We start from the raw sequence: 12,446 nt of genomic DNA on the forward strand, positions 1-12,446 counted from the left end.
AGGAGTCAGTAAAATGTGAATGTTTTGCGACTGTAATTCGGTTGCAAAACATTCATACTTCTCATTCAGATTTAGTATGTGGAAGGGAGGCCCTACACACAGCCCTTCCAAATACTGAATCGCAAACACAAATTGTGATTAGGTAACATTTAAGTTGCAGGTGTTCAATCCATGCTGAAGGTATTGCTCTTCTTCCTATTCCTCATGGCTCCCACATCTTATTAGGAATGGATTAGCTGTTGTTCTATTCAAATGTTCTCAGCATTATGAGAATTAATAATGATCTTCTGATAGAGAAAAAAAATACTTAAATATGCTCTTGATAAAGAACTCCTGTTATAGTTATCAATTAGCACTGGAACAGCAATACAATGCCATGTCGTTTTAGAATCCATTAAATTTTTGTCTTCCTTAACATTCAGATTAAATTTCAAATAAGATAAAAATAGAAAGACAATGTTTCTAAAAATATTTTTCTAATTTGCTGTAGTGCTCCAGGATGTTTAAAATTAGTCTAATGTTTATGAATATTAATGAAGATCCCATGATTGAGAAATCCAGATGCTACGCCACATTCACCAACAACATGCTTTGGTCAAGAAAATGTTGCTTGAAAGGAAGAAATATAGGGAATATAGCCTACTATGCACAGTAAAATTCACAAGGGCCATATTGTTTTAACCCCCCCCCCCCAAAAACAGAAAATTTGGCTGTGGTGATCCTAAGAATGGTTGTGAGAGAGGAGGCAAAGTAATGGCATCATATATTAAACTTATAAACCAAGTCAAAACTGATGTTTGGGCAACCGTAATAAAGCTCACAAAAAAATGAATGGAGTAAAATCATGATAAAGCTGTTCTTTAGACAAGTAACATAGTAAGACAAAACACTTACATCATCAGTTTCAAGGCTTTCACTTGGAGTGAGCTCAGAGTTTGACACGACCCAGGCAGCAGAATTCAGGACTTTACCACCCTCTTCCTCCTCTTTTTCACTGTTCTCAGATATGTGTCTGGTTACTATGTCCTGATTAAAGCCAGATAGTAACAACACATTTTATATTTGTGCAGACTTCTTCCATCTATATGAATAAAAAATTCAAATGCTTCAGTTACCTGTAATGCATATAGCGCTCTCTGCCTCAGATAATCTGTATTAAGCAACTGAAGTTCATGAAAAAGTTCAATAAGGAAGTGTGGACGAGGTTCATTTTGAGAAATCAAAGTTGCAACTTCGGAATAAATGGTGTCCCGCAATGCTTCAAACATGGAAAAGTCACTTCCAGTTTCTGTGAAACATAAGACAATACACAATAACAAGAAATATGAAAACAGTTAAATTCCAGTAGAAGTGAAAAACAATGTTATCATTATATATGCTCTTTTTAAATTTCACACCGCTCCAAAGAGAAGAACATGTAAAATCAAATGGAAGTCATATGCTTTGAATTTATTTTTAAGCTCTCAATTTTAAAACGTTTTTTAAAGCGTGTACTAAACGAAAAAGTTACTTCCCTTTGGTAACCAACTATTTGCTGATACTGCATAGAGGTGATTTAAATAGTGATGAGTTGGCCTGTAAGGCAGAGGAATGCTAACAAGGAAGACAAATAACCTTTGACTGTTCCTGCAGCAAAGCCTTGATGTGTTAAAGAAAGACAGGGTTTTCAAGGGATCTACAGTGTTATCACATCAAGTGACAAACTTGTTCCATCTTCAGACAAAATAACATCTACAACTGATAACTGGCATGCAGGTAAACGTCCAGCGTAATCTCCTGCCATGGAGTTGTAGGTTCTGAAGGTTTGGATGTAAAACCTGGCCCTCCCACTGGGAAAGGATATCTACCCAGAGAGGTACTGCAAACCACACTACTGATTTGCCAAACCTGAGCAGCAAAGATTATTTGAGTCCTGTCTTGGTCAATCTTATCCAGAAACCAAGGTATCAAGGGCATGGGAGGAAAGGTGTAGAGGAAAGGAAAATTCAATTTCAGCACAAGACACTCTTGTGATCGGCAAAGTGACAGTGACTGAGTCTGTCAAATTTGGAACGTACAGCTTGTTGTATGGCTACTAGTGTTGTTTCAGTACTCTGAAGTGGCCTAAACCAAGATTGGGATATGTTCGGCAAGTTGTTTTTTTTTCCAAGATATTTCAAGACCTGGAGAGTTATAGTGATCTTTGGATTGCAGGGAAATAGCAAGGGCGGCTTGTAATTGATATGTGTTGATGAATGCACCATAGGTTTATTTAGAAAAAGGGCTATGCTCATGACAGAGGGGCCTTAACAGATTTTAATGATAGACTCCATAAAGCCACCAACCTGTGACAAATATGCTAAGTCACTAAATGAAGAAAATTAGGTGGGCAATGATCAAGTGGGGAGCAGGACTTGATTTCCGACTTGGTCTTCAGATAAGGTTGCAAATTAATACCAGGGATTGCCTATTTTAGAAATGCTAGGTCTACCTAAATAAGATCACTATCCAGAAAGGACAGAAAAATCACAACCTCAATTTTCCCTTTAAAGAAGATAGGCAAATTGTTATAAAGTGATTGGAAGCCTGGGTCATTTGTCTTAGGGCAAGAGAGATTTTGAACGATGAAAAAAAGGGCATGCATGTTTTTGTTTCAGTTTTCTATTTATGTGGCATAATAGACTGCTTTAGCATTTTGGATAAGTTGTTTGTATTCCCCACAACCTGCTATATATACTTATATTGAGAATGAAGCCTTTCCTCCAGCTTTATTCCAAATATTTGCAATGCTGTTTTGTCAATCAAAGAAAATCACGAGTAACAAGGGGCAGCTGAGGTTCAATCCATTATACTATATGTGTTGAAAGGGATAAATGTCATCAAGAGCAAAAGTAATGCAACTACTGAACTTTGAAGCAGAAGCATTTAGGTTTTCCTGAGGAGACTGGGATATTTTTAAGTTCCACACTGAAATTCCACGCACTGACTTTGGCCCATAGGCAACAGCAATTCACAGATCTCTTCTGCTTCATGCACAACAGCCATGGATGAGGCAACTTCCTCAGTGCGAGGCCTCGAAGAACATTCCAGATTCGACCCAAGTGAGATATTCAAGCCACTAGCAATCTGTAGGGTCCTATAGTCACCATAGGTGTAAAATGTGGGGGGAAGGAAATTGGCATATTGACTGCTTCCATCTTCGTCACGGTAAAAAATACTGGGCATCAGAAAGGGGTTTTGAATCAGACAAAAATTCCCAATCATGTCAAAACAGTTATCAAGTGGCAGGGGGCAAAGGGAACATTTCCTCCATCAATTGCATCAAGGATTGAATAAAATAGCCTTTGTCTTTGAAACATTTGCGAGTTTTTGTACTGGCCCCAGAGTCAGCTCTGGTGGTGTCAAGGATGCCAGCAGAGCAAAAGGCAGCGCTTTTGGCAGAGGTAGATGGTCAAATAGGGCAGAAATGGCATTAGGAAGAGGCTTAAGACTGTCGACCAACGCAGAGAATAAAGCTGCCACTGGAATAATCACTGGAGTTGCACTACAGACACTGAATTGAGGATAATGAGGGCCAGCATAGCCTAGGGGAAAGTGCAATCTGCGAGGTCTGTGCTATGGACTGGAACAAGAACTGAAGCAACAAAATTCACGTCTGGCAAAGGCCCAAATCTGACAAAGATGGATGACCTATCTCTTAAGCTATAGAAACATTAAGAGGCTGAATAATCCCTCTTGAGATGTTTATTGTGCTTCTTCTTGGAGGTCTTCATAGAAGGCCTCTCAACGTTGAATTGATAAATAGAGGTTGAGATGTTTATAACTATGCTGACGACACTCCGTTTTATCTGGATGGCACTCATTCAGAGTAAGCACACTTTCAGGACACCAGGAGATATATTTCTGGCTGGATGGAGCTGAGCCAACTCAGTTAAACACTGATAAAACTGAGGTAGTCTGTAAAAAAAAAAAAAAAAAAAAAAAGACTTGGCTTTGGGATCAACACTACTCACCCACTGATCTAGGCCTGTTACCACCTCCTTGATAGGCGGTTCATAATTTAGGGTTGATGGTAATCTGTCAGAGGACTCAAGTGTGTTTTTTGGTGTCTACATGCACTTTTCCTTTAAAAAAAAGGTGAGGAAAATAGCCTCCTTAGTGACCTTGGAAGCACGTGGAGCAATGATAATAACTTCCATTCTAAGTTAGATTATGCTAATGTGGTTTTAGACAACCTACCAATTTGCCGACTGTCCTACAAAAACTTTTACAGTATGAGACAGCTAGGCTAACTTTCAGTGTCCGAAGGCATACTCATGCTACACAGTTGTAAAAGTAACACTGCTTCCAGGAAAACAAAGGAAATACCTTAAACTTTGCTAGACAGAATTTACGACTGTAAAAAATTAAGCACAGAAACTTGATGCAGATTAGATTAAAAAGAATGCTCCTCTTCGCAACTTTAGATTTGCTCATTCTAATTTACTAGCTTTTCCCAGGAGGCATAATTTTGCAGTGTTCCCCCTCCCCCCCTTCTCCCCCCCTAAAACTATCTGGAGCACTCTGCCTTGGGTAATGTGCGAAGCTGGAGATCATTGAGAAAAATTTGTGAAGACCAAGCTGTTAAAACAAGTCTTTAAAATTGTATTGGATTAGACCATAAACCCCTCTAATAGTGTTTTTACTGTAGCATCACAGGACATTTAATGGACATGCGCTCTGGAATTTTTTATACCATAAGCGAACATAGGATAAGATAACATAAGATAACAGCCTGTTCTAAGATGTATCACACTTCGAAGATTTGGCTGAAGGCAAGATGGAGCAGCACTTGGTGCAACAAGCAGGTGTCACCAGCCCAAGTCTTGAAGAGCTTTGCTTCCGGTCCTTGATAACTTTGATGTTCATGTGGTCACAATTCTAACATGACCAGCATTTTTGCTTAGTCCTCCGACATTAGAGACCTTTTGAATATTCTCAGGTGCCAGAATGGATTAAAATTATTTTTCAGCATGCGTGTCGATAGGTGGCATCATGTAGCTCCATATCGACTCTGGTCTATCCCCAGAAGTTGCAACTGGAGCCATATATATGCCCCATTCAAGAGCGCCGACGTCAGATCCTTTCTGGATATCTTCTGTATCCTTGGATGCGGAGTCCAACAGTAATGAGTTTTGCTGTTCTCTGATTTGGTTCCTTTTTAATTGGAAGAGAGACCATTTCACAGAATGCAGAGGTGTGAATGAGGTAAGGAGTCTGGGGTTATACAGAATACCCACCACAAAGAGATTCTTCATCTTTAGAATAAATGCTAAAGCAGTGCCTCACCAGGGGGTAGGTCTGGCGGATGACTCAGACTAAAATATCCTGCAGGACCAAATGGCCAAAATGCCCTTCATGTCAGACCTGGCTGTCAAGGCAGTAGTGCTTTGTGAACGTGTGCCTGGATCCACAAGTTGCCACCTGACAGATATCAAGGACATTTACCAACACGCTGGTAGCAGCCTTGGTGGATTGCGCCCTCAATCATTTTGGAGGCTGCTTCTTCGACATCATCTAGCAGATCTTCATACAGAGGACTATCCATCTGGACAAAGTCTCTTTCTGTGAGCTTTTTAACTTTGTTGTCTCAGAGAAACCCACAAAGAACTGATCGTAGATCCGACTGTCTTTGGTACAAAAGATATAAAAGTAGAGTACTTTTTTGGGGCTGAAACAATGGAGTGTCTCCTCCTTTTTCGAGGGATGGGGAGAGGGGGGACAAAGAACGTTGGAAGAGTGCCTGATTGTCCACTGTGAAAGAGGTCTCAGCAAGAAAAGCCACTCTGAAGGGTGGTGGTGTAAGGTGGCTGGACCTACAGAGCTTACATAAAGCTCACTTGCAAATGGTGTTGATGATACCACAATGAGAAAAACTGTCTTCAGAGTCCGTAGACTTAGGGGATAGCTGAGAAATAGCTCAAAGTGTGTACATATAAGAAAAGTAAGATCCAAGTTAAGGTCCCACTGTGGTGTTGTAAGCTGGGTTCTTGTAGTAGTACTGCACACTATTTTTTGCATGGTGTCAGTATGTCTTCAACTATAGTGCACTGGGACCCTGCTAACCAGGGTCCCTGTGTTCTCTACCCTAAATGTAGTTGCTTGGTAACATTTTACACCCACAACTGACATTCTGGTGCCACCATACAAGTCCCTAGTATAAGGTACTTAGGGACCCTTGGCATTGGTACACCACAGGTCCCCCATGGGCTGCAGCATGTATTGTGCCACTCATGGGAGCTTGTGCAAACTGTGACTGCAGGCCTGCCATTGCAGCCTGCGTGAAATGGTGTATGCACCATTTTCATCACAGATATAAATAAGACTTGCCTTATAACTTGCTCACTGCAATTAAACACAAAGTCACCCCTCTGGTAGGTCCTTAAGCCCAAGGGCAGACTGCATGTCCCTAAGTGTGCGGGTACCCCTGCATGGGCAGGGTGCCCCTACAGACCCCAGGCTCATGATTCCTGAATTCTAAGTGCAGGGAAACCATCTTAAGGTATGTAGTGGACATTGGTCAAAACGAGTGGTCCAACTACATAATGGCTCCTCTGAAGCAAGGTATGTTTGGTATCAAACATGTTGGAATCATGCAATAACACCGATTCCAGTGTTAGCTGCATGATACCATGCACTCTGGTGGTTCCTTAGAGGATCCCCCAGTTCTGCTTGTGCACTCTTATGGTTTCTAGCTGCTAGCCCATGCTGCTGCTGACCCCAGACACTTATGCCCTACCCCCTCGCCCTGGGAGGTGCAGAGAACTCTGCCAGGTAGTCACTTGATTCAGCTGTCTTGGAAATAAGATGGGCAGAGGCCCCAGGGAGCATATGACTGTTTAGGCCAGGTAGATAACGTCTCCGACCCCCTCCGATACCTGGGTCACTTCAGAGAGTGACCAATGACCCCTTCTGGGTTACTGAATCACTCCCTAGTGGGTGGGTCTTAAGATTCATCGAGAAAGACTCTCCAAGGAACTCTCTGCAAGGCATCTTCTGCTCCTGGCCTCTGGAATCGCTGCTGGTCTGCTTTGGAACCAAAACAAGTCTGCTTCTGGTGGGAGGGCCCCATTGCAACATTGTTTCTCCTGATCCTGCAAGAATTCTGCATTATCCAGGGTCACAAGAACTCTTTTTGCACCTGGAAGCACAAAGGAATCTCCCTTAGAGTGAAGCAGTCACTTCCCTGCATCCGCAAGCACTTCAAGATGTCGACCAGCTGGTGGGGTCTGCTGTTCCATGAACATCGAAAGGCTCTGCTTCACAGGTGGTGTGTTGATGGCTTCATCTGGGTCTTGCTTGTCGTCTGACCAAGTTGGGAGACTGTGGGCCCCTACTCATGCCACTGGACTGGAATCCCTGTGCACCACAACTGTTGCACTTGCCGAGGCTTGTTGACTATTCCTCCAGAACATCTTCAGGCGCCAAGAAGCCCTGGCCTCCAGCACTGCAACTCGAAGATCAGCCCCTGTCCTACAACTCCTGTGAAGTGGGACTACTGTTTTGTTGTGCTGCCGAGGCGTAATTGTGACTCCCTGTGACCATCACCTGTGGATCACTCATGGGGGCTCCATCAACTTCTGCCGGCCTTCCTGCGTGCTGAGGGCCAGCCCTGACTCACCCTCACGAGTAGAGTATCCTGGACCTTGCTGGTCCCCCAAAACTCTACAAATATTTCTTCAGCTCCTTCTTCCATTTGCCAGTGCTTGTTAGTGACCTGGTTGGTCACTAACTCTCCGGCAATCCGGCAACCGTCGAAAGACAGCTCGTAGGCGACTCCTGGGATCTTCTGCAGCTCCTGGACCCCACAGCTGGACTTCTTCCACTGACCTGAAAGAACTTCACTGCTAGGAGGGTGGGCATTGCCACCTGCACCACCTGGGCACCTCCAAGTGTGTTGGACTCTGTCCCCTTCCTTTTCAGGTCCTCCACATCCGGAATCTGTCCTTGGGTTTCATTGACACTGTCCACGGTTGTGACAGCAGCTGAACAATCAGAGGCTTCCACTGACTTCAGAGAGAGTCCCTTCTCCCTTCTGCATCCAGGTCTCTGGTGTAGGTACTCCTGTCTTCTGGGGTGGGGGCACTTCCAACCTTCCTCTTTCTGCTGGTTTCCTTGGGGTCCACTGGGAAGGGTCCTGAATCACACAAACTCCAACCACTACTCCCTGTGTTGGCCTATGGGGCAACTGGGTGGGTAACTTCCTTGCACTTGGTCGCTGGGGACACGTACCATACTAAACCTCTATTTTAATCTACCCCCAACCAACAGCTAACTACCACACTTACCCTGGTTGGGTTCACCTTTTCACATGCTACTTTTTTAGTACATGGTTTTGCCCTCTCATAGGGCTCTGTATATTTTATGCTATTTCTGTTGGTTTTCTGTGTATATATTGTGTGCAGATATCTCCAAAGGGAGATATGCCAATACTAGTCTAGTAATAGGGCTGTAATAAAGAAGCCTTTATTTTTGCAAAACCTGTGTAGTTTCTTCTTTTACGTTACTGTCTGACTACTGTGGTATTGCAGGTGCTTTATAGTCCTGAAGGATAAACTTCAGCTGCTCGCCTAGCTACCCCTAGACAGCTTTTGCTACATGGACACCTATTCACCATCACTAAGGGTTGCCTGGACTCGCTATAGGGTACCACACCAGAGGTGTACACCATAAACTGAGCCAGCCTCCTACATGTGGCATCACAGAACATGTTCCTTATCTTTGGTAACACTTTCTCTGGTAAAGTCTAACTGCAGATTTCCCCAGCTCCGAATATCCCTCAATTTAAGCAATATCTCTGCGTGGCAGTATGCAGTGGCAATCTACTCTGCGTCGACACAGTCAGTGCTGGAAGTGACGTCGATGTGCCTTAAAAAGCATCACCCTTGGCATTGGCATCAGTTTGTTTCCCGTGACTGTTTCCGTGCCACAAACACAGAGCCAAGTTAAAACCAAGGATAAAGTGTGCAGAATCTAACAAAATCTTTTGGGGACCAGCATAGTTCATAAAGAGGGGAGGGTGAGTGAGGAATCAGTGGTTAGAAGGATCTACCAGAAAAGGCACTACCAATGGTAAGTAACATATTAATCTGTTAGGGACTTGTAACTGCAGGTTCCTCACCTTAGAATTGATACCCTATCAACATTTCGCCATTGGTTGAGACTGCGAACTGTCTAGCCCAAGAAGTTCTGGAGGACTAAATGGGTAAAACACACGTCAATCTGGACCTGACTCTCAAGGAAGTAGTGTATAGAATACGTGTGCAGAGAAGCCCACATGGCTGCCTGCAAGATGTCAAGAATTGTGACCCCATGAGCTAAGGAAGTTGTGGTGGCCTTGCTCACAGTGGAAAGGGCATGCAGCCCTTTGAGCTGTAGTTTCCTTGCCAGTGCTTAGCATATCTTGATACCCAGCACAATCCAGCGGGAGATGTGCACTTCTGAACAGCCTTGCCCTTTGCCCCAGCATACCCAATAAAAAGCTGATTGTCTACACAGGTTTTGTGAGATCAATATGAAAGGAGAGAGCTAGTTTAGGACCTTGCCAATGGAGACTCTCCTCTTCTTCGGTAGGGTCAGGCGGGGCGTAGAAAGCAGGTAGAGTAATACTCTGGCCAACATGACAGAGGGTACTCACTTCCAGAAAGATAGAGGCCTGTATTTTTTGGGACCAGCTTGTCTGGGAAAAAGCAGTATATGGATGGTGTGCAGAAAGAGCTTAAAGCTTGCTGACCCTCCTGGCCGATGAAGGACCACCGGAAAGGTGATGGTAAAGCGCAGCAAAGAGCAAGAATGGAGCAGCAAAGGACAAGAATGGAGCAACTCAAAGGGAAATGTGATCACAAGGTTCAGATCCCACTGGGGCATGACACATGGAAGCAAGAACAAAGAAATGTTGCAAACCTTTAAGGAACCTTGTCATAACAGGTGAAGGTTGATCTGGCAGCAGCAGAAAGGCTGAAACGGCTGACAAACAACCTTTGACAGTGACTAGGGCAAGAACATACAACTAAAAGTCAGAGAGGTGCAGTAGGGGACCCATGTGCCATGATTAAAACCATGCCACAAACGTCTCCGAACAGCAGGTGTAGATAGATTTGATAGGATGATGCCTGGCTCCCAAACTGGAATCAAAAACTTCGGGAAGGAGATCAAACACTCTCAACTGTCGCCGTTCCATGTACATGCATGAAGCTGAAGGGTATGGAGATTCGGGTGCAGCACATTGCTCTGTTGCTGTGACAAGAGGTCCTCCCAAAGAAGCAGCATGAGCAGAGGAGCAATACTCACTCGGGAGATCGGAATACCACACTCTGTGAGCCCAATCCGGGACCACTAGTGTGGTTGGTCCAAATGTTCTAGAAAACTTAGGGCATTAATGATATCAGCAGAAAGGCATACAGGGGTCCTGAACTTCACCCAAGACCAAGACTTAATGTGTCGGCGTCAGAAACGCATTGGAAACTCCAACGTGCAGAAGTAATGACATTGCCTGTGACAAAGAGAAGGAGCCAAGGATCGCAACACCTAGCACCACCTCAGAATGCAGATGCCAAACGTGGTCTGCCCAGCACCTCCAGCTGTGTTTGTTTGCCCGCACATTCAAAGAGCCCACCAGGTGCAAAGCAACAAGGAAAATGTTCTGGTGCTCCAGGCAATTCCATAGGCACATAGCCTCCAGGCACAGTTTCCAATACCCCACCCCACCCTACTTGTTCCAATACAACATCGTGGTGGCGTGGTCTGTGAAGACTTGAACTGGCCTCCCTTTGATGGACAGAATAAAGGGCTTTAAGGGCCAGCCAGATTGCTCTCAGCTACAACACGTTGATTTAGAGCCAAAAACCAGAGGCCTCTACCAGATGGCAGACCCAGCCCAGAAGTGATGCATCTGTCACCACCATCAGATTCGGGTTACGAATGGAGAGGGGTCTGCCACCGACCCAAATGAGGTTCATCAGCCACTACTGCAGGTCTTGTGCAGTGCCATCTGACATCTGGACCAGGTCGGACAGATTTCCCCGATGATGTGCCCTCTGAGACTTCAGGTCCCACTGCAGAGCCCACTTATGTCAAAGGAGACCATAGGGCCAAGCAGCAGCCAGTCTCCCCGAAATCCTGAATAGAGGCTGAAACATCAGTATTGTAGCTTGAATTAACTGGTTACCTTCCTTTGGTTATGCCTTATTTGGTACAGACTCTTATCTAGCTTCAGATTCTTTACCTTACAATATTCCCCAGGCATCACACTGGATCTAGAAATTTTCGAGCAGTACCCTTGTGTGGCATTAGCTATATGCGTAGTGCATATGTAGGCGCCACTAAAGCATGATAAACCAGTTTCTTTTCACAACTCGCCATATCAGAAGAGCAGAGCCACAAGAACAAAGACACCCACCCTGGAATCAGTTCGCAGACTGGGGAGAATAGGAAGGTCAGTATGGAATATGTGCCAAGATAGTGTGTCTACCAGATTAGGTGTTACTGAAGATAAGTAACGTATTCATTTGATAGGTGTAAGAACATGCCCCTTTTAGCATGGGTACCCCTACTTTTTGACCAATAATGATGCTGACTTAAAGTGTAGTGGGTGCCTGCTAACCAGGCCCCAGCACTAGTATTCTTCAAGTAAACTATCATTGTACCCACAATTGGCACACCCCTGGCACACAGCTAAGTCCATTGAAAAAGGTACCAGTGGTACAGAGGGCTCTGTGACCTGGGACGGTCCCTAGGGGCTGCAGCATGTGTTGTACCACCCTAAGGGACCCCTCACCAAGCACATGCACACTGTCATTACAGCTTGTGTATGCTGGTGGGGAGATAAAGCTAACTTCGACATGGCATCCCTCCTAGGGTGCCATGCCCACCAACCACTGCCTGTGGCATAGGTAAGAAAACCCTCTACCAGGCCTTATAGCCCTAAGGCAGGGTGCACTATACCACAGGTGAGAGCATAGCTGCACAAGCAATATGCCCCTACACTTTCTAAGTCCATTCTTTAGACATTGTAAGTGCAGTGTGGCCATATTGAGTATATGGTCTGGGAGTTAGTCATTACGAACTCAACAGCTCCATGATGGCTTCACTGAAGGCTGGGAAGTTTGGTATTAAACTTCTCAGCACAATAAACCCACACTGACGCCAGTGTAGGATTTATTGTACAGTGCACCCGGAGGGCATCTTAGAGGACTCTAACTGACCCTTTAATGTAAGGCTGACCAGTCTGTGCCAGCCTGCCATTAAAAGACAAATTTCTGACCTCATGGGGTGAGAGCCTTTGTGCTCTCTGGAGTCAGAAACAAAGCCTACTCTGGATGGAGGTGCTCCACACCTCCCCCTGCAGGAACTGTAACACTTTGCGGTGAGCCTTAAAGGCTCAGGCCTCCTGTTACAATGCCCCAGGGCACTCGAAGTAGTGGAGATGC

General features: G+C 44.7%; 1 protein-coding gene across 7 annotated transcripts in view; it reads right to left on the reverse strand.

Annotated features, from left to right (window-relative positions):
* The window catches only part of PCM1 (pericentriolar material 1), a 713,620-nt gene that overhangs the window by 289,930 nt on the left and 411,244 nt on the right, over positions 1–12,446 (reverse strand). For all 7 annotated transcript variants that reach the window (XM_069200330.1, XM_069200304.1, XM_069200313.1 and 4 more), the window contains exons 25-26: positions 1,116–1,288; positions 895–1,026 (exon numbers count right to left, since the gene is read on the reverse strand). In XM_069200330.1, the coding sequence (XP_069056431.1) occupies positions 895–1,026; positions 1,116–1,288 (305 nt within the window). The remainder of the gene's footprint in view (positions 1–894; positions 1,027–1,115; positions 1,289–12,446) is intronic.

The sequence above is a fragment of the Pleurodeles waltl genome, chromosome 1_2 (genome assembly GCF_031143425.1).
Source record: "Pleurodeles waltl isolate 20211129_DDA chromosome 1_2, aPleWal1.hap1.20221129, whole genome shotgun sequence".
Lineage (NCBI taxonomy): Eukaryota > Metazoa > Chordata > Amphibia > Caudata > Salamandridae > Pleurodeles > Pleurodeles waltl.